This window comes from Scyliorhinus canicula, chromosome 7, assembly GCF_902713615.1.
Source record: "Scyliorhinus canicula chromosome 7, sScyCan1.1, whole genome shotgun sequence".
Taxonomy (NCBI): Eukaryota; Metazoa; Chordata; class Chondrichthyes; order Carcharhiniformes; family Scyliorhinidae; genus Scyliorhinus; species Scyliorhinus canicula.
In genome coordinates this window covers 189,928,814-189,951,242 of record NC_052152.1, presented here as the reverse complement: position 1 = coordinate 189,951,242, position 22,429 = coordinate 189,928,814, and the positions used below count along the sequence as shown (strand labels likewise).

Here is a 22,429-nt window from a genome sequence, read left to right as displayed (position 1 = left end):
TAATTCAGTTGTAAAATAGTGGGATGCAGGCTGAAATATCATAAACTTAAGTACGAATTGTGTGATTACTTTTTTGGATCACAAAGGAAGCATTTTGACATTCCACAAATGTAAACTTTAGTTTTAGGGCCAAGAGGCTTTTCAATAGTAATTATGAACTTGGTACTTGGTACCATGTGAAAACCAAATTACATCATTCAGCAAGATGTGACCGTTTCAGTGGGTTTTAAAGCAAGACTAATTACCTAAAAGGGCAAGCTCTTGACAGTTCAGTGATTTCTGCTTCATTGTATTCTAGGATTCTAGAACACCAATGGAGAGAGTAGCATCATGAGAGCATCTTCTGGATTTTTGTGTTTAATTGCACATGTGCATACTCCAAAAGTTCCTCTTGGCCTCGAGAGGTAATAATGGTGAACACTGACAGTTTCGTTGGCCGTTTCACTGAAGACGTCTCACTAGTTTTCACCAGTGATAATACTAATCAGAGTTCATCGCTTCAAATTCCATGTCTAAAGGTTTTTGACATCAACGTAAATGTAAAATATTATAAAATTCCTTTATTATAGACCAACAAAAAAATGCAAAAATTAATGATTTTTTAAAAACTGGCAGTGACAAAATTTTACAAAGACGTAAGTCTTATTCTGTTCATTAGTTTGCTAAATAACATGAGCAATTGAAAATTCCCTGTTGCATTCGTGGATGTTTCATTGAGATTGAAACACTAGGGCCGCACGGAGGCGCAGTGGTTAGGACTGCTGCCTCATGGCACCGAGGACCCGGGTTCTATCCAGCCCCCGGTCACTGTCCGTGTGGAGTTTGCACATTCACCCCGTGTCGGCATGGGTCTCACTCCACAACCCAAAGATGTGCAGGGTAGGTAGATTGGTCACGCTAAATTGCCCCTTAATTGGGAAAAAAAGAATTGGGTACTCTAAATTTATTTTTGAAAAAAGAGGTTGAAAGACCAATTTATTTTCAGAGTTATATAGCAGAATAAATAATTTTGCCTACTATGTCCGAGCCAGCTCTTTAAAAGAGCTATCCAATTAGATCCACTCCTCTGCTACTTTCTCATCGCCTGACAAATGTTCTTCAAGCACTTTTATCCAGTTATTGGATGGTAGTTGGGGGAATGTTGAGCTTAACACAAGACAGGTCAGCCATAATCTTATTGAATGGCAGAGCAGGCTTGAGGGGCCGAATGGCCTAGTTCTCCTAATTTTTATATTTAAATGTTCGTAATTCTCTTAATGTTACAATTGAATCTGCTTCCACTGCACTTTCAGTGGAATGATAATTTTTTCCCCTCATCTTATCTCGTATTCTTTGGCAGTTATCTTTGAATCTGTGACCTCTGCTTAATAATCCTTCTGCCAGTGGAAATTATTTCTCCAAAGCTACTTCATCAAAATCCTTAATGATTTTGATTACTCTTGAAGGACAACAATCCAAGATTCTCCAGCCTCTCCATGTAACTGAAGTTCCTCGTCTCTGGCATTATTCTAGTATACCTCCTTTGCATCTGTGTCAAGGCCCTGACCTCCTAAAGAATAGAATTTGGCAAAATAGACAGGTGAGGCCTATGTCAGTGTTTTATTTCTTGCTTTGTACTCTATGCCTCGATTCCTACAGCACAGGACCCCATGTGATATTTTTAAAACATTCTTACCAACTTGGCGTGCTACCTTCACAAAGGTTGCTGTATTCAAACCCCTCGGCCTCTCTTTCCTTACACCCTTTGTAAAATTTGTACTATTTAGTCTGTATTGCCTCCACCCATTCTTCCTTCCAAAATACATCACTTCATACGTTGAATAGCAATACTATACTTTGTGGATCAGAAATTAGACTTCCAACATTCCAGTTCCAGGTCTTTCATTTGCTATATTGTGATTAAATCCAGTATGACCTTGCATACTATTATGACATTAAGTTGATTCTGCTAGTTAACATGCAGTATAGCTGGCTCAGAATGTGTTCAACGGTTCTAACGTAGCCTTCGGATTCAGAGGATGTTGTAACTCGATCAAAATTTTGAATGATTTATAAAAGTCATTCTAACTCTTTTGTTAAACCATAATAAATTATCCAAGCCTACTCACTTAATATGCAACTTATTTTACAGCTATGTGCTTTAAACTTGGTTGAGCTCTTCATGGGATATTGTGAAAGGAGTTGCCGTCTAGAACAACCTTTATGATAGTAATAAAACATGAAATTAAAATTCTAAAAGATCATGCTTGATTAGGATTATTTTTAAAGGTTGAATACCAGTTATTAAATCTGTTTGAAGGAATTTTTCTTTGTGCAATAATGCAGTAAAATGGGCAGTAATGAATCAGCAGTCTGTTTTGCATCCCATGTTCCTTTTTTTTACGAACAGAAAGTTAGTTTCATTAAATAACAGAATTTGCATGCTTAAAGTTCCAATATTCTATAAATAATGCAATATCAAGGACAAAATACATTCAAGCAATAAAAATCCAGAACTACCTTTTGGAATTCTGATGTGTCCATTTGGTATGTTGAAGTTATATTCTGTATTCCATGAATGGAGTTTGATTTAGGGCAATTGGAACCCCCCGCCAACTCCTGAAATATTCTGAAATCTTTATTCATAAAAGATGGGTTGGCAGTTGGAATTCAATACAGAAAAGTGTCAAATACGTATTTGGGGAGGACAAAAAAAGTTACGGAATACATAATGACAGGGAAGATACTGAGAGGGGTAGGAGAAGTGAGACACCTTGGTGCATGTCCACAGGTCCCTGAAGGTGGTAGGATGGGTGGATAAGATGGTAAAGAAAGCATATGGAATGTTTTCCTTTATTGGACGAGGTGTAGAATACTAAAAGCAGGGATGTAATAATGGAACTATGTAAAATGGTAAGACCGCTGGACTTTTGTGCACAGTTCTGGTCACCACATTACAGGAAATAATTGCTCTGGAGAAAGTACAGAAGGGATTTACAAAAATGTTGCTAGGGCATGAAAACAGCAGCTATAAGGAAATGTTGGATAGGGTGGGGTTGTTTTCCTTGGAGCCTGGGAGGCTGAGGGGTGACTTAATTGAGGTTTACTAAATGACGAGAGGCCGAGATAGGGTAGACAGGGAAACCCTGTTTCTCCTACCAGTGAGGTCAATTACAGAGGGCATAGATTTAAAGTGATTGGTGGAAGGATTAGAGGGGACATGAGGAAAAACCTCTTTACCTCAGGGTGGTGGGTGTTTGGAATTCACTACCTGGTTTGGTGGTGGAGACATAAACCTCAACCCATTTAAAAGGTACATTGATCTGCACCTAAAGTGTTGTAGCCTGCAGATGCTGAAGGTGGGATTAGATTGGTCAGCTAATTTTTTTTTTCCCTTTGTCGATTGGCGAAGGAAATTGCCTATTTCAGTGCTTTAGCCTTTCCGTGGTTCTATGGAGTGCTTTTGAACTGTTGCCATTTTGTATTTCCCTATTTTGAAGAACATTTAGACAGCAAAATCTCTGCTGGAAACCATGGTAAGCCCAGGTATTTGAATTTGTGTCGAATCATTTTCACAAAACAAAATATGGGGAATAGGTAAACACTTCTGCACACCATTTGTGACTACGTGTTGAAGGTTTAAATTATTTATTTGAAGGTTTAAATTATTTATATAAATTGATTAAAAGCTAGTTTGTTATGTGTTTTGTCATAATTATTATTTTATATTTTGTGTACAAATCAGTAGTGTGCCCTCTTCATAATATGGACCGGGTTGACATTGTTTTTTAAAAAATATATACAGCAAAGAAGCTTGTGAAATGCCCAGCCTTTGATGAAATAACAGCTTTTCTAGAAACCATGAATGTTGTCCATTCTCTTTAAATTTTGTGATGAGGGTGTAATGTTTCCACTTCTGTACCAGCATTGACATCAGCATTCCACACCACCCCAGCCTTCATACTCCTCTGCCCCGTACAAAAGTTATTTTAATGTATAGTTCTCATGTTGAAAAGTTCTTACATTGAAGTGCACCCGCATCCCAACCTCCGTTAGTTATTTCCGACGGCACATATATTGTTTTAGCTTTCCATTTCCATAATAAGCATTCTTGATGATTCCTTTATAATACCACCAATTTGATGTTGAATTGTAGCCAAAATCATTACACTTTGGGCACTATCTAATCAAGGAATTTACAGTGCAGAAGGAGGCCATTCGGCCCATTGAGTCTGCACCGGCCCTTTGGAAAGAGCACCCGACTTAAGCCCCACACCTTCACCCTATCCCCGTAACCCAGAAACCCCACCTAACCTTTTTGGATATTAAGGGCAATTTAGCATGCCCAATCCACTTAACCTGCACGTCTTTGGAATGTGGGCAGAAACCGGAGCACCAGGAGGATACCCACGCAGGTACTGGGAGAATGTGCAGACTCCGCACAGACAGTGACCCAAGGTGGGAATCGAACCTGGGACCCTGGCGCAGTGAAGCAACCGTGCTAACCACTGTGCTACCGTGCTGCCCATAATGTCTGCCCTGCACTCAAGTTAAATCGCGGGAGAGGTCAAAAACGAGTACGGTGCCGTTCTGTTTGTAATCTAACCAGCCCCCTCCCATTGGTGAAATCAGGATCCCGCCATAGCATGGCGAGAAACCAATAATCACCACAAGGCCAATCTCCATACAAGTAACGGGAGTGACCCTTATCTAACGGCCTCCCGTGATTTAATCGCCTCCTCAGCAAGTGCTGACACGGGCGCCGAGTAGTACTCCTTTTTTAAAAACACAAAGCTGGTGGAAGTGTTGCACCGGGGACCTGATGAGTAGCCATCTTTGCTCACAGGCAAAGAGTATTTTTCGCAAGGGCTGGATTTCATGCTCCTGAAAAGATGGTGGAGAGCCAGTAGCAGTTGCAGAGTGCAGTTAAGAATCAACCAAAGTATGCAACTCCAGATTCACAACATTGGCCAAATCAGGTTAGTACAATAGATTATCTTCCCTAAAGGACTTTAGTGGGCCAGATGGGTTTTATGGCAATCAGATAGTTACAGGGTCACCATTACTGATGCTAGCCTTTTATTCCAGATTTATTTAATTAACTTAAATTAAGTTCCCCAGTCACATTTGAACTTCCAACTCTGGAGATTTAGTCCAGGCCTCTAGGTTACTAGTCCAGTAACATGACCATTCTGCCCTCATTCCTTAATCAGTTGCCCAATGTACGCTTTAACTTAGTAGTATTAGATTCGCCAAGAAACGTTTTTTAAAAAAATCTATTAGTTGTTTTCTTCCCTCCATTCTTGAACGTAATGGTTCCTTGCTGGGTTTATTATAACAACCGAATCTCATCATCCTCATATTGGTAGCCAACACTCGTATCTGAGGCTTGAAGGGGAAGTCTTGTCTAATATATTTAATTTTTCTAATAGTAATTTAGAGAAATGCCAAAGCCAACTATCTAAATCAAGGTTCCCAAACTTTCCCAGCTGTGGAATCCTTTTGATCTCCCAAAGGAGGAAGGAGCCCTTGGGAAACATCTTTATTATATTAAATTTTTTTTTTTGTTCATGGGATGTGGGTGTCACTGGCTGGGCTAGCATTTATTGCCTAATCCGAAGAACATTAAGGGCGCGATTCTCCGCTGCCCACGACGGGTCGGAGAATAGTGGGAGGGCCTTCCCGACAATTTTCACGGCCTCCTGCTATTCTCCCCCCCCCCCCCCCCCCCCCCCCCCCCCGACACGAATCGCTGCTCGCCGTTTTTTACGGCGAACAGCGATTCTCCGCAGGCCGATGGGCCGAATACCACGGAGTTTACGGCCGTTTTCACGGCCGCGATCACACCTGCTTTCAGCGTTTGTGAAAACGGCCGCAAAGTGCCAGTCCCGGACAACCATGGCACCGATGGGCCTGCGATCGGTGGGCACCGGTCGCGGGCAGCGGGTCCGATACCCGCGCGCTATTTGTTCTTCCGCCGCCCCGCAGGATCAGTCAGCGGGGTGGCTGAGGGGCATGATGGCCCGCGCATACTCTGGTTTGACGCGTCTGCGTGATGATGTAATCCGCGCATGCGCGGCTGACGTCATCGTGCGCGTCAGCCGCCGTGACTCTTGGACGGAGTTAGCGACGTTCGCTAACTCCACGTCGCCGTGATTCCCTGGGCCCCGATACAAGCCCCGCCCGGGGGGGGGGGGGGGGGGAGAATCGGGTCCCGGGACGGAGCTCCGAGGCTGGCGTGAAACACGGCCAGTTTCACGCCAGCCTTCACGGCACGCCGGATATGCGGAGAATCGCACCCTAAGTGTCAATCACACTGTTGTGGATCTGGTGTCACATGTAGGCCAGATCAGATAAGGATGGCAGAATTCCTTCCCTAAAGGACATTAGTGAGTGAACCAGATGGGGTTTTACAACAACCAACAATGATTTCATTAGCCTTGAATTCCAGAATTTTATTGAATTAAAATTTCACCTTTCTGTCTTGGGATTTTAAAATTATTATTGCACAATAGTTGCAAATGTATAGAAACAAACTTAAAAAGATGTTTCTATGATGTGTTATATGTAACATTTATTATAATAAAGTTCTGTTATTCAACAAATACCTCTAAGTTTTACCTTAATTTTGTTATTTTTAATGGGATCACCCACATACATACATACTCAACCTCACTCTCACTGGCCCACCCTTCCGCTCACTCAACTCACTCCACTTGCGTCTCCCCGCCGTGCTCTTCTCACACATTGACTCTTCTGGTGTGGAGGGGGGAAGGCCTCGGCTCTTTTCAGGGATGGGGGCGGGTGCGTCACGTCACCTCTGTTCTTTTCGGGGGCTCTATCTGCTCTCTTTGGTTGTGGGGGTTTCCCATCGGCAGTATTTTTGGGGGGTCGCCTTGGCCTCGGCTCTTCTTGGGATCCGCGGCCGATCCAACCGTGGAACCCAGTTTGGGAACCCCTGATCTAAATTATTTGTTTTCGGCTGCTTGAAAATGTGTGTGTGTGTGTGTTTTTGTACAGGCAGGAAGGAGGGAGGAATAGATAATCTATTCCATTTTTAAATTATGTAAAGAGAGTGAAGCAATTTTGAATGTTTGAACATGGTGTGTTAGGAATGCAGTTATGGGCTCAAGCCAAAATTTATGATGCTTTCAATGCACCTGTAACATTACACCTGTAACGTTTCTTTAAGACAAAGGTGTGGTTTACTGTGGGTTGACATGAATCAATATAAATTCAACTAATGGTAACATTTATTTTCTGTTATTTATTATGGAGCTGCGATTACACAGAAACATTGAGAAAAACTACCTGCATATATTAAAGCAACTACTTGCATTTGTATAGTACCGCTAACATAGGAAAACAAGGGGATGCTATCAGACAAAGTTTGACACCGAGCTACTGGAGATATTAGGACTGGGAGCCAAAAGCTTGATTAAAACTTGCAAAAGTATCTATCTGGTGCAATGGTGTATTCCAGAGTGGGGATTTACTTCTGAGTGCTTTCTCCCATGCTATAAAAATCTTCCTCCCATGCTATAAAAATCCACGGGCCCCCTGTAACATGGTTCAAGTATTTTTCTATATATGTATATGTATGTATTTTAAAAGTGTACAATCAAATATTATTTTTGTTTTACTTGTTGATGCTCCTGAACACTAAATTACGACATGGGTACCAGAACTGGGTTTTAATGAGGGCTATGATGAAAGATTGCAGCTGTGAGTCATCTTGTGAGCAGCGAAGCTCAGTTGCCGGACATTGGCTGAATTATAGCTCCTTCTCCTCAAGGAACAGATTAAAATGGTGGTGGGGTTGGAGGACTGCAGCTCCTAATTTATCTTGAATAAATCTTTGCCAGGCTCATATTCTGTAATTGCACTCTTGTCATCAATTAACTTTTATAAGAAACTAAATTGAAGTTTCTTCTCCGTATTGCAATGAGAAAGAAATTGGAAATTTGACGACATTTGAATTGTATCGCATTTTAATTGACTAGTTGACGAGCAATGGTACGTTCTGTTTTCAATTTAGTAATATGCTGATTTTGTTTTTTGTTTTAGGTATTTTGTGAGCATCTAGAATACCATAGAAAAAAGGATCAAGAAACCGTACACATTACTTTCCGAAGAGAACAATGTACTGAAGTGCCTTCATTGGAAAAGAAGCAATAGTTTTAATTTGTTTTCAAAGGGAGGATGAATAGTGAGGAAGAGTTTTATGATGCTGTTACAGGCAAGTGTCTTGACTAGCATTTGACAGTTGCATCTGTATTATGTTGGTATTTATTTCTAATGCAGGGAATGATGAGTCAAAGGTGCTAAAAGCTGTTTTTACCTTTGTTTCTGGTGATTTGACAGTAGCATGCCATTCCTTTTTGGAGATGCTACCACCACGAGGACGAATTTAAAAATAACTTCATGGACCTCCAAAAAAAATGTAATGAATATTCAATGTTTAGACGTATCAATCTCAGTAACTGAATGTGTATCTCTCCTAAACAAGAGAAAAACCCTCAATTGTGTTTTCGAGAATTTAGGTGCGTCTTCTCTATGAGTAAAAGATCACGGACAGGATTCTCCGTTCCACCACTGGCAGCGGGATTTCCATCCCACCAGCCTGCCAATGGGATTTCCCATTGTGGGCAGCCCCACGTCGTCGGGAAATCCCCGGGCGTGGGTACGCTGCTGGCGCAATGGAGAATTCCGCCAGCGGAGAATCCAGCCCCACATGTATTCAATACTTCCTGAGATATATTGGATGAGATCTTCAGGCTGTTCATGGAAGATCCTGCCAATGGTGCACACCTACCACAGGTTTCCAGGTCGCATGGGGTGGATTCAATGGGAAATCTGTAGAGACAAAAAGAAACAAAGGGTGGAATTTTCCCATATTTGTTCTGTGTCGGGCTCTTACTGAAACTACGCGTATAGCTCTCCAGCTGTATGATTAAATATTATTTTTGTTTTACTTGATGTTAAACATATTGCTGTTCCTGAGCACTAAATTGTGACATGGGTACCAGAACTGGGCTTTAATGAGGGCTGTGATGAAACATTGTAGCTGTGAGCAACGAAGCTCAGTTACCGGACATAGGCTGAATTATAGCTCCTTCTCCTTAAGGAACAGATTAAAATGGTGGTGGGGTTGGAGGGGTGCAGCTTCTAATTTATCATTTTAATAAATCTTTGCTAGGCTCATTCTGTAATTGCACTCGTGTCATCAATTAACTTTATAAGGAACTAAATTGTAGTTTCTTCTCCATATTGCAATGAGAAAAAAATTGGAAATTTTACATGATATGAATTTGATAACACCTCACTTACAAAGTAGAACACAATTAATTATTTATATTATTACTTTAATATAGGGTTTGAATCGGATGATTCTGAAACTAGAATGGGTCCAATGGTGTCGGGTGATTCATTGAGTTTTTCCAGTAAAAGTGGAAGCAGTACATCTGGACAGAATGTTCACAACAGAGTCCCAACCCAAGAAAATGGAATTAAAAAACATAGGTAAGTTTTGTTGATGGTATGTCAAGCTTTGAATGGTGTAGATCCTAGGTGACTAGTGCAGTCTTTCAGAACATGAAATTAAGTAGGCGCAGGACATTTTGGCTGAATAGCTATATTCTCATTCCCGCAGTATAATATTTACTCCTGTTGTTATAAATAATTTTTATTGAAATTTTTCGATACAAACATTTACCCCTACTACATTTTAAATTATAACACAACAAATCCCCCCTGGAAAATCCTCCCCACGCCCTCCCCCGCGCGCACCCCCCCACCCACCCCGCGCTACCAGTCTAGCAACCAAACCGTTTTTCCCTTTCTACTGATGGCCTCGGGCAGTCATTGCCCGCGACCCCCTGCTGACGTGCTCCCTTCGTTGCTATCCCCCCCCCCCCCCTCCCTTCCCCCCCCCCCTTTCTCCCCGGGTTGCTGCTGTTTCGGCCTCCAGTTCCTATCTCTGATCCAGAAAGTCAAGGAAGGGCTGCCACCGCCGGAAGAACCCCTGTACCGACCCTCTCAGGGCGAATTTGATTCTTTCCAATTGGATGAAGCTTGCCATGTCGTTTAACCAGGTGTTAACACTTGGTGGCCTTGTGTCCCTCCACTGAATCAAGATCCTTCTCCGAGCTACCAAGGACGCAAAGGCCAATATTCCGGCCTCCCCTGCCTCCTGTACTCCTGGCTCCACCCCAACCCCAAAAATCGCTAGCCCCCACCCTGGTTTGACCCTGGTTCCCACCACTCTCGATACCGTCCCCGCCACCCCCTCCCAGAACTCTTCCAGTGCCGGGCACATCCAGAACATATGTACATGGTTCGCAGGGCTTCCCGAACACCTAACGCACCTGTCCTCACCCCCGAAGAACCGACTCATCCTGGTCCCCGTCATATGGGCTCTGTGCAGCACCTTAAATTGGATGAGGCCCAACCTTGCGCACGACGACGACGAATTGACCCTCTCTAAGGCATCCGCCCATGTCCCATCTTCTATCTGCTCTCCCAGCTCCGCTTCCCACTTGTCTTTCAGCTCCTCTATCGATACCTCCTCCACCTCCTGCATTATTTTGTAGATGTCCGAGACCTTCCCTTCTCCGACCCAGACCCCTGACAGCACCCTATCACTCACCCCTCTATCGGGAAGCAAGGGAAATCCTTCCACCTGTCGTCTGGCAAATGCCTTCACCTGCAGGTATCTAAACGTGTTCCCCGGGGGGAGCTCAAATTTCTCCTCCAGCTCTCCCAGGCTCGCAAACCTCCCCTCTATGAACATGTCCCTCAGTTGCCTGATGCCCGCCCTGTGCCAGCTCTGGAATCCCCCGCCAGTGTTCCCCGGGACAAATCTATGGTTCCCTCTCAGTGGCGCCGCCATCAGACCCCCCACTTCCCCCCTGTGTCGCCTCCACTGCCCCCAGATTTTCAGGGTGGCCGCCACTACCGGACTCGTGGTATACCTTGTGGGGGGGAGCGGCCATGGTGCCGTTACTAGCGCCCCCAGGCTTGTATTGCTGCAGGACGCCCTCTCCATACGTTTCCAAGCTGCCCCCTCCCCCTCCATCACCCACTTGCGCACCATCGATGCGTTCGCCGCCCAGTAGTATCCGGAAAGATTGGGTAGCGCTAATCCTCCACTGTCCCTACTCCGTTCCAAGAAAATCCTTCTCACTCTAGGGGTGCCATGTGCCCACACATAGCCCATAATGCTGCTAGTTACCTTCTTGAAGAAGGCCCTGGGGAGAAAGATGGGCAAGCACTGGAACAGAAACAAGAACCTCGGGAGGACCGTCATTTTGACTGACTGCACCCTCCCTGCTAGCGACAGCGGTACCATGTCCCACCTCTTGAACTCCTCCTCCATCTGCTCCACCAGCCTTGAAAAGTTCAGCTTGTGGAGGGTCCCCCAGTTCCTTGCCACCTGCACCCCCAAGTACCTGAAGCTCTTTACTGCTCTCTTAAAGGGGAGCCGCCCAATTCCCTCCCCCTGATCTCCCGGGTGTATCACAAAGACCTCACTTTTACCCACATTTAATTTATATCCCGAAAAGTCCCCAAACTCCGCTAGTATTTCCATTACCTCCGGCATTCCCCCTTCCGGGTCTGCCACATACAACAACAAATCATCCGCATAGAGTGATACCCGATGTTCCTCCCCTCCCCTTGTCAGTCCTCTCCACCCCCCTGAACCCCTCAGTGCCATCGCCAACGGTTCGATCGCTAATGCAAATAGTAAGGGGGATAGGGGGCATCCCTGCCTGGTACCTCGATGGAGCCCAAAATACTCTGACCTCCTCCCGTTTGTAACCACACTCGCCATCGGGGCCGAATACAGCAGCTTCACCCACTTGATAAATCCCTCCCCGAACCCAAACCGTTCCAGCGTCTCCCACAGGTATTCCCACTCCACCCTATCGAATGCCTTCTCCGCATCCAGTGCTACCACTATCTCAGCCTCCCCCTCCACTGCTGGCATCATAATCACATTCAACAGTCTCCGGACATTTGTGTTAAGTTGTCGTCCCTTTACGAACCCCGTCTGGTCCTCATGGATTACCCCTGGCACACAATCCTCTATTCTGGTTGCCAGGACCTTTGCCAACAGTTTGGCATCTACATTCAAGAGGGAGATAGGCCTGTAGGACCCTCACTGTACAGGGTCTTTGTCCCGCTTCAGGATCAAGGAGATCAGGGCCTGTGACATTGTCGGGGGCAGAACCCCCCCCTCTCGCGCCTCATTGAAGGCTCGCACCAGCACTGGACCCACCAAGTCCACATACTTCTTATAAAATTCCACCGGGAACCCATCCGGCCCCGGCGCCTTCCCCGCCTGCATCTGGCCTATCCCTTTAACTAGCTCCTGCAGCTCTATCGGCGCCCCCAGCCCCTCCACCCGTTCCTCCTGGACCTTTGGGAACCTCAATCTATCGAGGAAGTTCTCCATTCCCCCCCTCCTCCTGGGCGGTTCAGACCGGTACAATTCCCTGTAGAAATCCCTGAAGACCCCGTTCACCTCTTGCCCCTTCTGCACTACGTTCCCTCCCTTCTCTCTCACTCCCCCAATCTCTCTGGCTGCATCTCGCTTGCGCAGCTGGTGTGCTAGCATCCTGCTCGCCTTTTCCCCGTACTCATAGACCGCGCCCTGTGCCCTTCTCCATTGCGTCTCCGCCTTCCTAGTGGTCAGTAGGTCAAACTGGGCCTGTAAACTGCGCCGCTCCCTCAACAGCCCCTCCTCTGGTGTCTCCGCATATCTCCTGTCCACTTCTATAAGTTCCCCCACCAGTCTCTCCCTCTCCTGCCTCTCCTTCCTTTCTCTGTGTGCCCTTATGGAGATCAGCTCTCCTCTGATCACTGCTTTCAGGGCCTCCCAGACTACCCCCACCTTCACCTCGCCCGTGTCGTTCGTGCCCAGATATCTCTCAATGCCCTTCCGGACCCTTCCGCACACCTCATCGTCCGCCAGCAGCCCCACATCCAGGCGCCACAACGGGCGCTGGTCCCGTGCTTCCCCCAGTTCTACCTCTACCCAGTGTGGTGCATGGTCCGAAATCGCAATGGCCGAGTACTCCGTGTCCTGCACTCTCGAAATCAGCCCCCTGCTCAGTACAAAAAAGTCTATTCTGGAGTACACCCTGTGGACGTGGGAGAAAAAAGAATACTCCCTCGCCCTTGGCCTGCCAAATCTCCAAGGGTCTACCCCCCCCATCTGCTCCATGAACCCCCTTAGCACCTCTGCCGCTGCCGGCCTCCTATTCGTCCTGGAACTCGATCTGTCCAGCCCAGGGTCGAGCACTGTATTGAAGTCCCCCCCCATGATCAGGCCCCCTGCCTCCAGACCCGGAATGAGGCCCAACAGGCGCCTCATAAAACCCGCGTCATCCCAATTCGGGGCATACACATTCACCAGCACCACATTCTCTCCCTGCAGCCTACCCTTCACCATCACGTACCTACCCTCCTTATCTGCTACCACCTGCGCCGCCACGAACGACACCCTCTTTCCCACCAAAATCGCCACCCCCCGGTTCTTAGCGTCCAAGCCTGAGTGGAACACCTGTCCCACCCACCCCCTTCTCAGGCGTACCTGGTCTACTACTCTCAAGTGAGTCTCCTGCAACATTGCCACATCCGCCTGCAGTCCCTTTAGGTGTGAAAAAACCCTTGATCTCTTGACCGGCCCATTCAGCCCCCTCACGTTCCAAGTAATCAACCGGGTCGCGGAGCGACCCGTCCCTTTCCCCTGTCTGTTAGCCATGTCCTGTCCCCTGTTCGCCCCGGGTCGACCCTCCCCTTCTGACCCGTTCCCCATGGCGATGGCCCCTCCCCCTCTCTCCTCCCGTTCTTCCCTTCCCGTCCTCGGCCTTTCCAGCAGCAACCCGGTATCCCCCCCTAACCCCCCTTCCCCCCCCCCCCCCCCCCCTGGCTAGGACCCCTCCTAGCCGCGGTGTATCCACCATCGTACTCCCGAGAGTCAGCTGGTTTTCGCTGACCCGGCTGCCCCTGCCACACTCCGACTCCTCCCGATGTGGGGGGGGAGGGGCCTCCCCCCCCCTTGCCATCCCTCTCTGACCCCGCTTCAGCGCGGGAAAAACCGCCATTGCTGGCCACACCCCACTCTTCTCTCCTCCCCCTTCCTCCGTCCCGCGCGCGGGAAACAGGGGAAAGCCCGCGCTTTCGCCCGGCCACACCCTACCCCGCCATCTTCAATTCCACCCCCGTCCCCATCCAAGCCCATAAAAAAGCCCCCTTAAAACGAGAGGAAGAAAAAAGAGAAAAAGAAAACACGCATAACCAACTTGCACCCCCCCCGTCCCGCCTCCCCAACTTAACAATATAACAATATAAATAACAAATCTCAAATAAATACATAAATACATAACTATGCCTGCATAACTAAATAACTACCCAATAATAACGTATTTAACCATCACCCTCCATCGAACAGAACAGTAACCATAACCCTTAAAGAACAGATCAAAAAGCAGTAAAAAAAAAAAAAAAACACCCCCCCCTACGACAACAATAATTAAGGGAAGTTGGCAACGGGAAGAGACACGCAAAAAGGAACAAAGAAACCCCCCATAACACAAGTTTCAAAGAAACCAAACGATCCATCAACTTTAACCAAGTTCCGACCTGGCCTAAGAAACACATGGGCCACTTGATCAGTCAAGGGTACTCGGGCGGCCTCGACCGCCGGCGTTCCCAAGTTCTAGTTCAGGTCCAGCTTTTCCTCCCGAACAAAAGTCCATGCCTCCTCTGGGGTCTCAAAGTAATGGTGCTGGTCCTTGTAGGTGACCCACAAACGCGCTGGCTGCAGCATTCCGAACTTGATCCTCTTTGCGTGCAGCACCGCCTTCGTCCGGTTAAACCGGGCCCGCCGCTTTGCCACCTCCGCACTCCAGTCCTGATATATCCGCACCGTCGAATTCTCCCATTTGCTGCTTTTCTCCCTCTTGGCCCACCTCAGCACTTTCTCCCGATCACAGAAACGCTGGAATCGCACCAGCACCGCCCTCGGGGGCTCGTTCGCCCTAGGCCGCCTAGCCATGACCCGATATGCTTCTTCCAGCTCCAGGGGCGATGGACCGGCCCCCTCTCCCATCAGGGAGCTCAGCATCTCCGCTACATATTTCGGGAGATCAGGCCCCTCCAGGCCTTCCGCTAGGCCCAGGATTCTCAAGTTCTTCCGCCTCATTCGAGTGTCCAGCTCCTCAAAGCGGCTCTGCCATTTCAGGTGGAGTGCCTCGTGCACCTCCACCTTTCCCACGAGGACCGTGGCTTCCTCCTCCCTCACCGCCATCTCCTGCTGCAGCTCTCTTATCGACGCCTCTTGGGTCGCCTGGGCCCCCATCAGCCTTGTGGTCGTCGCGTTCATGGACTCTAAGAGTTCCACTTTCAGCTCCGTAAAACACCGGAGGAGAGCGGCCTGCTGCTCCTCCGCCCATTTTCTCCAATCTTCTAGCGCGCCACCGGCCGCCATTTTGGTCCTCTTCCCCCGCTTTTTTCGGGGAGCTGCTGCTGCTTTTTTTGTCGCCCCACTCCGAGTACCGACCATAAAGTTGGTCTCACTCTCCTCAGGGAGCCTTCCCCCACCGGGATTCGTCTTTACAGTACCGTCGGGGCCCTCCAATCGGCCCTTAAACACCTTTGTCGCAGGAGCTGCCAAATGTGCGACTTAGCTGGTCATAGCCGCAACCGGAAGTCATAATATTTACTCCTGACAAGACATTTTTATCAACTGCTTTTATTTGTGAAATTAATAATGCCGAAAAGTATTGCAGTAAGTTATCTTGACTGTAAAATGTTTTGATCCTTTTGAGTCCTGAAATTCTGCATCTGCTACAGTTACATTTCTTTTTTTTTTACAGAACTGCTTTACCAGCTCCAATGTTTAGTAGAAATCAATTAAGTTTGTGGAGCATTTTAAAAAAGTGCATTGGATTGGTGAGTACATATTGGTTGCCTAATTTAAATCAACTTTAGAGACTTGCTGAATGTTTTAACGATAATGATATTTCTAACGTTAAAATTATTCCTGATTGTTGTTGATGTATATTTGGGATTTGTAGTTGAAGGAACCTGTTATACATTTTAACAATCTTCCAATATTTGGTCACATTGTCCACTTCCAACCCCTTCACTCTCCAGTTGAGTGTCTGTATCACTAAATTGTCCAACGTCCTGGGCATGCCATGATTTCCTTCTGTTGAATATTGGAAGAACCAAAGACATAGGACGCAATTCTCCGCTCCCCACGCCGGGTGGGAGAACCGCGGGAGGGCCGGGCGACTCACGACACACCCCCCCTGGCCCCCTCGCGATTCTCCCACCCCCTGCTCGGAAGAATCGGCGCTCACCGTTTTTCACGCCGATTGGCGATTCTCTGGCCCGAATGGGCCGAGCGGCTTGCCGTTCGCGACCGGTTCACGACGGCGGCAACCACACCTGGTCGCTGCCGTCGTGAACATGGCGGCAAAAGCTGGTTTGAAGCTTGTGGGGGGCGGAGAGGGGAGTGGGCACCACGGCCGTGCTCGGGAGGGGACTGGCCCGCGATCGGTGCCCACCGATTGTCGGGCCAGTGTCTCAAAGGGACGCACTCTTTCCCCTCTGCCACCCCGCAAGATCAAGCAGCCACGTCTTGCGGGGCAGCGGAGGGGAAGACGGCAACCGCGCATGCGCGGGTTTGAGCCATCAGCCGTCGTGACGTCAGCCGCGCATGCACGGGTTGGAGCCGACCAACCTGCGCATGCGTGGCTGACGTCACTTAGGCGCGCCGGCCACGTCATTCTCTGCGCGCCGCCTTGACGCAAGCGACAAGGCCCGGCGGCCGAGAGTTATGGAGGGCCGCTCCTAGCCCCCCGGGTGGGGTGAATAAGGTGAGAGGAGTGGCCTCCGAGGCCGTCGTGAAACTTGGCCGAGTTCACGACGGCCTTCCCGATTTTTCACGGGAGCGGAGAATTCCGCCCATAGGGCTGGATTCTCCGTAGCCTGATGCCAAAATCATGATCGGCGATCGGGCAGAGAATGGATTCTGATGCCGGAATCGGTGCCGGCACCGGTGTGACGCCGGTCCGCCATGCTCCCCCCTCCCCCAAAACCAGCATCATCATTGTAACACGCACCGTGTGCCATTTCAATGGTGTTGGCATATCATCGGCCGGCCCACCCGCGCTGCTCTGCCCCCGATGGGCTGAGTTCCCGATGGTGCATACCATGTATGGTCCCAAGCATGCGGGAACCTGGCATGCGAGCTGTGGACAGTGTCTGCCCCATCCTGACGAATGTCTCCATTCTGTTTTGTCTCCACCAGGCCTTGTCTATTCCAACACTGCTGACTGGTCTTCCGTCTTTCACCCTCTTATACATCAGGTCATCCAAAACTCTGCTGCTCATATTCTGACCTGTGCTGGTCCCTCGCCCATCACCCCAGTGTTCTTTTACCTACATCAGCTTTCAGGCTTACAACTTAAATTTCTCAACTTCATGTTCACCTCTCCTTGTCTTTGCAATCTCTTTCAGTCCTCCTGCCTCTTAATTCTGGCCTTGACTTGCCCTTCATTCCCTTAACTGTGTCGTCATGCAGCTATGTATGTGCTAAACTCTGGGTGAGATGTTCCGGCTGTTCACACCAGTGGGATCCTCTGGTCCCGCCAACGGCGCACCCATGCCCCAGGTTTCCCGGTGGCATGGGTGGATTCAATACAAAATCCCATTGACAGCGGCAGGGCCTGACGATCCCGCTGCTGGCCAACAGCGAGCTGCCTCCTGTTGCCGAGAAACATGCTGCAAGGAGGCCAGAGAATCTCACCCTCTATCCCTAAATTTCTCCAGCCCTCTATCCTCTTTTAAGACAATTCTTAAAACCAAATTCTTGACCAATATTTTGTTACCATTTTATTTCAGTGTCAATTTTGTTTGTTTACTCTTCTGTGTTTTTCTAAGTTAAAAGTGCAATTTGATGCTATTTGGAAATAAGGATAAGAAATTAACTAAACCCAAAGACAGGACAGTAAAGAGAAATTTTGTTTTTGTGTTTTATGTATTGATTCTTCTTAAAAAAAACATATATTTTTATCTTCAGGAAAACAGTACTACTCTGAAAATTAATTAGTTGAGCAGGATTTTCTGGGAAAGGCTTTAGGACCCCAATGTCCTAATTGGCGTTCTGAGCTGGCAAGACTGGCATAATCCTAAAGTGGCATCCTAATTGGCTGGCTCCGACCTTGCCGTCATAGTATAAATGGTGGACTGTGTTTCCAATGCTCCTGGCTCTATGAGAGGGTTAGCAGGTGTAGAGTTTTAGCATCCCCACCAAAAGATGTGCATGCTACGGAGGCAGGCAGGGGACTGGGCGGCATCCTTGGAGGAGGTTAAAATAAAATATATTAATCAGCGAGGGAGGTGGGTGCTATTAGGCTCTATGCCCTTGAGGGGAGATCCCTCACAGTTAGCTTAATGGGGCAGCTTTTCCTGCCCACTGCCCCTTCTGAAGAAAGGAACCTCCTGCTTTAAATGTTACCATCCGCTTGTGCCATCCCTGCAGTATTACACCAGCAAACTTGCCCCTTAATGAGGCCTTAATTATGTAAATTGATTACCGGCCTGGGCCTGGGAATGTTCCCTGGCAGCTGGGGTGTGTGCCAGTGCTGTTCCCCGCTATTTCCCCAGTCCCTCCCACTCCAAGCATGTCACTTCAGGAGTGGAAAAATTCAGCCAATTACGTCTAATATGAAAATTGACAATTAACAATGACTTCATGTTTTGTTCCTTAGGAGTTGTCAAAAATTACTATGCCCATTATATTCAATGAGCCTTTGAGCTTTCTGCAACGAATTACAGAATACATGGAACACACGTACCTCATTCACAAGGCTTCTATGCTTTCTGATTCGATAGAGAGATTGCAGGTGAGAATGCTCGAGACAGTTTCCAGCTGAAAATATCTTCAGGCTTCAGGTTTATTGAGCTTTGCTTTTTGCAGTCTCCATGGTTGATAATCGAAATAATGCTGTGTCAAGTGTGCAGTTCAATGGTGAAGTCAGTGACTTATTGGTGAACCTACCGGTCGTAGTATCAGATGTTAGAAATTTGACCTAAAATACGTTTTATAGTCGTTTGGTAGTACAGAACTTGAATATTACTGAAAATATTTTTTTGGCAAAGCTTTACGTCCTGTACTCATCAGGGCAGTACGGTAGCACAATCGGTTCACAGCTCCAGGGTCCCAGGTTCGATTCCGGCTTGGGTCACTGTCTGTGCGGAGTCTGCACATCCTCCCCGTGTATGCATGGGTTTCCTCCGGGTGCTCCGGTTTCCTCCCACAGTCCAAAGATGTGCAGGTTAGGTGGATTGGCCTTGATAAATTGCCCTTAGTGTCCAAAATTGCCCTTAGTATTGGGTGGGGTTACTGGGCTCTGGGGATAGGGTGGAGTTGCTGACCTTGGGTGGGGTGCTCTTTCCAAGAGCCGGTGCAGACTCGATGGGCTGAATGGCCTCCTTCTGCACTGTAAATTCTGTGATTTTCGCAAGACAATGGCAAAGTGGTTAGCACTGCTGCATCATAGTGCCAGGAACCCAGGTTTGATTCCAGCCTTGAGTGACTCTGGAGTTTGAACATTCTCCCCATGTGTGTGTAGATTTCCTCCAGATGCTCCCATTTCCTCCCACAGTCAAAAGATGTGCAGGTTAGGTGGATTGGCCATAATCAATGCATGGGGTTACAGGGATAGGGTGGGGGAGTGGGCCTAGTAGAGTGTTCTTTTGAAGCGTTGGTGCAGATTTGATGGGTGGCTTCCTGCACTGCAGGAATTCTTTGATTCTTTCAGTACAATGCAAGGGAGTCAACAAATTTATACTGTATGAGAAGAGAGTGCTGATTGGTTGGAAAGTGGACTCTGGTTGAGGCGTTGTCATGGAGAATACAACAGTTGGTGGTGGCTGATGATTAACCGCCAAGCATTGTTTAAAATCTCAGCCTGGAGCTTGACTCTGGTCAAGGCATTGACCTGAGGAATGAACCAGTGATTTAACTGTCACTTTTTTATAGCTAAAACAGGCAGAATGTGTGTAGACGGTTTTTCTGTTTGCAAAGAATAGGGCCCTGTGTATTAATGTCTGTAGCTTCCAGTACATGCAAATGCACCACACTTTGAACCCGACTTGAATCTTAAATTGTTTGTCAGTGTCATTCTTAGCACAGTAAGTATTATTTAGCAAATGTCCAAACATGAAAACACATCTAATATTGGACACTCTCTGTTTTGCAATCACTGGTTGGTTGAGTATGGTATGTGCCTTGTTCATTGCGAAGGGACGTGGAAGGGATGTGCTGTTTGATACAATCCGCTAGTCTTTGGGACGTATGTCTACATACCTAGCATGGTACTCGCACTGAAATTCAAATACCATATGAATAGGCAGAAAGTCCTTTTGACTTATCAGCAGCATCCTGTTAGTGGCCAATACCACTCATGTTGCTACTTCATAGTAACAGCACAAAACGGCTAGCTTCATCTGTTGCTCAAATTTTAAACACCGTGCCCTTCTTGGCAATCTAAGATAGACTGGGACCTTTTCAGGGGCAAAAGTGACATCTATAGGCCCATTTATGAGTTTGCGCAATATACAACACAAAATGATTTGATGAGGATAGCCATTGCCCGCAGGATGACTTTGCTCCCTATTTCAGCATCAAGCTTGGTGCGAAAATGATGAGAAACGGCCCTATTTACAAGGTTGCCAATAAGGTGATCCATGTGGATCTGTAAGAATCCCAATGCTTATATTGACTATTGAAGGCAGGTTTGAGGAAGCCTGGTAGGGGGGTCCGCCTTCTGTTGCAAAATGGCTACCTTCATCAGGCTCGCACTACGGCACATTTGTGTAGTTCATTCCTCAGGGCAATGCCTTGACCAATCAGTGTCAAGCTGCCTGGTTTAAATTTCAAATAATGCTTGGCAGTGAACTGTGACAGGCATCAACTGGTACCTTCTCCGTGGCAATGGCAATGCCTCATCCAATCACCGCTCTCTTCTCATACGGTGTAAATGTGTAGATTTCCCTTGCATTGTATTCTTGTGAATGTCCTGATGAGCACAAGATGAAAAGCTTTGACAGAAAATGTCTCTCTTGTTAGCAATACTAAAATCTATGTACTTTGGTTTTGTAATTTGATTTGGTTCATAGATCAAGATCTTTTTTTAAAAAATAATTTTAAATCAGATTTTAACAAAATAATCAATAACAGAAAATAATATGAACAGCTAATAAAAACAAAAAACAACAACCCCCCCCCCCCCCCCGGGTAAATACAAGAAAGAAAAAATAGATTAACACCCGTCATAGACAAGGAACACATGTATACGTCCCTTCAAACCAACCCACCGAAACGACACCCCCCCGGGCTGCTGCTGGCCTTTTTTCCTACCGTTCCGCCAGGAAATCTAGGAAAGGCTGCCACCGCCTGAAAAACCCCTGAACTGATCCCCTCAGGGCAAATTTTACCCTCTCCAATTTGATGAGCCCCGCCATATCATTGATCCAGGCCTCCACGCTGCACTCCCGGCTCCACCGCAACCCCAAAAATTGTGAGTCCCCAGCCTGGCTTGACCCTGGATCCTACCACCCTCGACACCGTCCTTGCTACGCCCTTTCAAAATTCCCCCAGCGCTCACCATGCCCCGAACATATGGGCATGGTTTGCTGGGCTCCCCGAGCACCTAGTACACCTGTCTTTGCCCCCAAAGAACCTACTCACCCTCGTCCCGGTCATGTGAGCCCTATGTAGCACCTTGAACTGTATGAGGCTAAGCCTCGCACAAGAAGAGGAGGAGTTCACTCTTTCCAGAGCATCCGCCCACGTCCCCTCCTCAATTTCCTCACCCAGCTCCTCTTCCCATTTACCCTTCAGCTCCTCCACCGAGGCCTTGTCTACTTTCTGCATCACTTGGTACATGTCCGAAATCCTCCCCCCTCCAACCCACACCCCCGAGAGCACCCTGTCCTGGACCCCGCGTGGGGGCAACAGAGGGAACCCCGCCACCTGCCGCCTGACAAACGCCCTTATCTGCATATACCTAAAAATGTTCCCCGGGGGGAGCCCGTATTTCCCCTCTAACTCACCCAGGCTCGCAAACTTCCTGTCTACAAACGGGTCCCTCAACCTCCTAACACCTGCCCTGTGCCAATTCAGGAACCCGCCATCGATTCTCCCTGGTACAAACTGGTGGCTCCCCCGTATCGGGGACCCCATCGAGGCCCCCACCTCCCCCAGTGCCGTCTCCATTGCCCCCAAATTTTGAGGGTAGCCGCCACCACCGGGCTCGTGGTATACCTCGTTGGAGGGAGCGGCTACGGCGCCGTTACCAGCGCCTCCAGGCTCGTGTCCACACAGGACGCCATCTCCATCCTCTTCCATGCTGCCCCTACCCCGTCC

The 22,429-nt window shown here is 47.7% G+C and overlaps 1 protein-coding gene across 6 annotated transcripts in view; it reads left to right on the top strand.

Annotated features, from left to right (window-relative positions):
- The window catches only part of osbpl2b (oxysterol binding protein-like 2b), a 132,603-nt gene that overhangs the window by 56,236 nt on the left and 53,938 nt on the right, over window positions 1–22,429 (top strand). For all 6 annotated transcript variants that reach the window (XM_038803524.1, XM_038803528.1, XM_038803522.1 and 3 more), the window contains 4 exons: window positions 8,047–8,218; window positions 9,354–9,501; window positions 15,864–15,939; window positions 18,768–18,902. In XM_038803524.1, coding sequence (XP_038659452.1) covers window positions 8,182–8,218; window positions 9,354–9,501; window positions 15,864–15,939; window positions 18,768–18,902 — 396 coding nt within the window. In that variant the 5' untranslated portion in view covers window positions 8,047–8,181. The remainder of the gene's footprint in view (window positions 1–8,046; window positions 8,219–9,353; window positions 9,502–15,863; window positions 15,940–18,767; window positions 18,903–22,429) is intronic.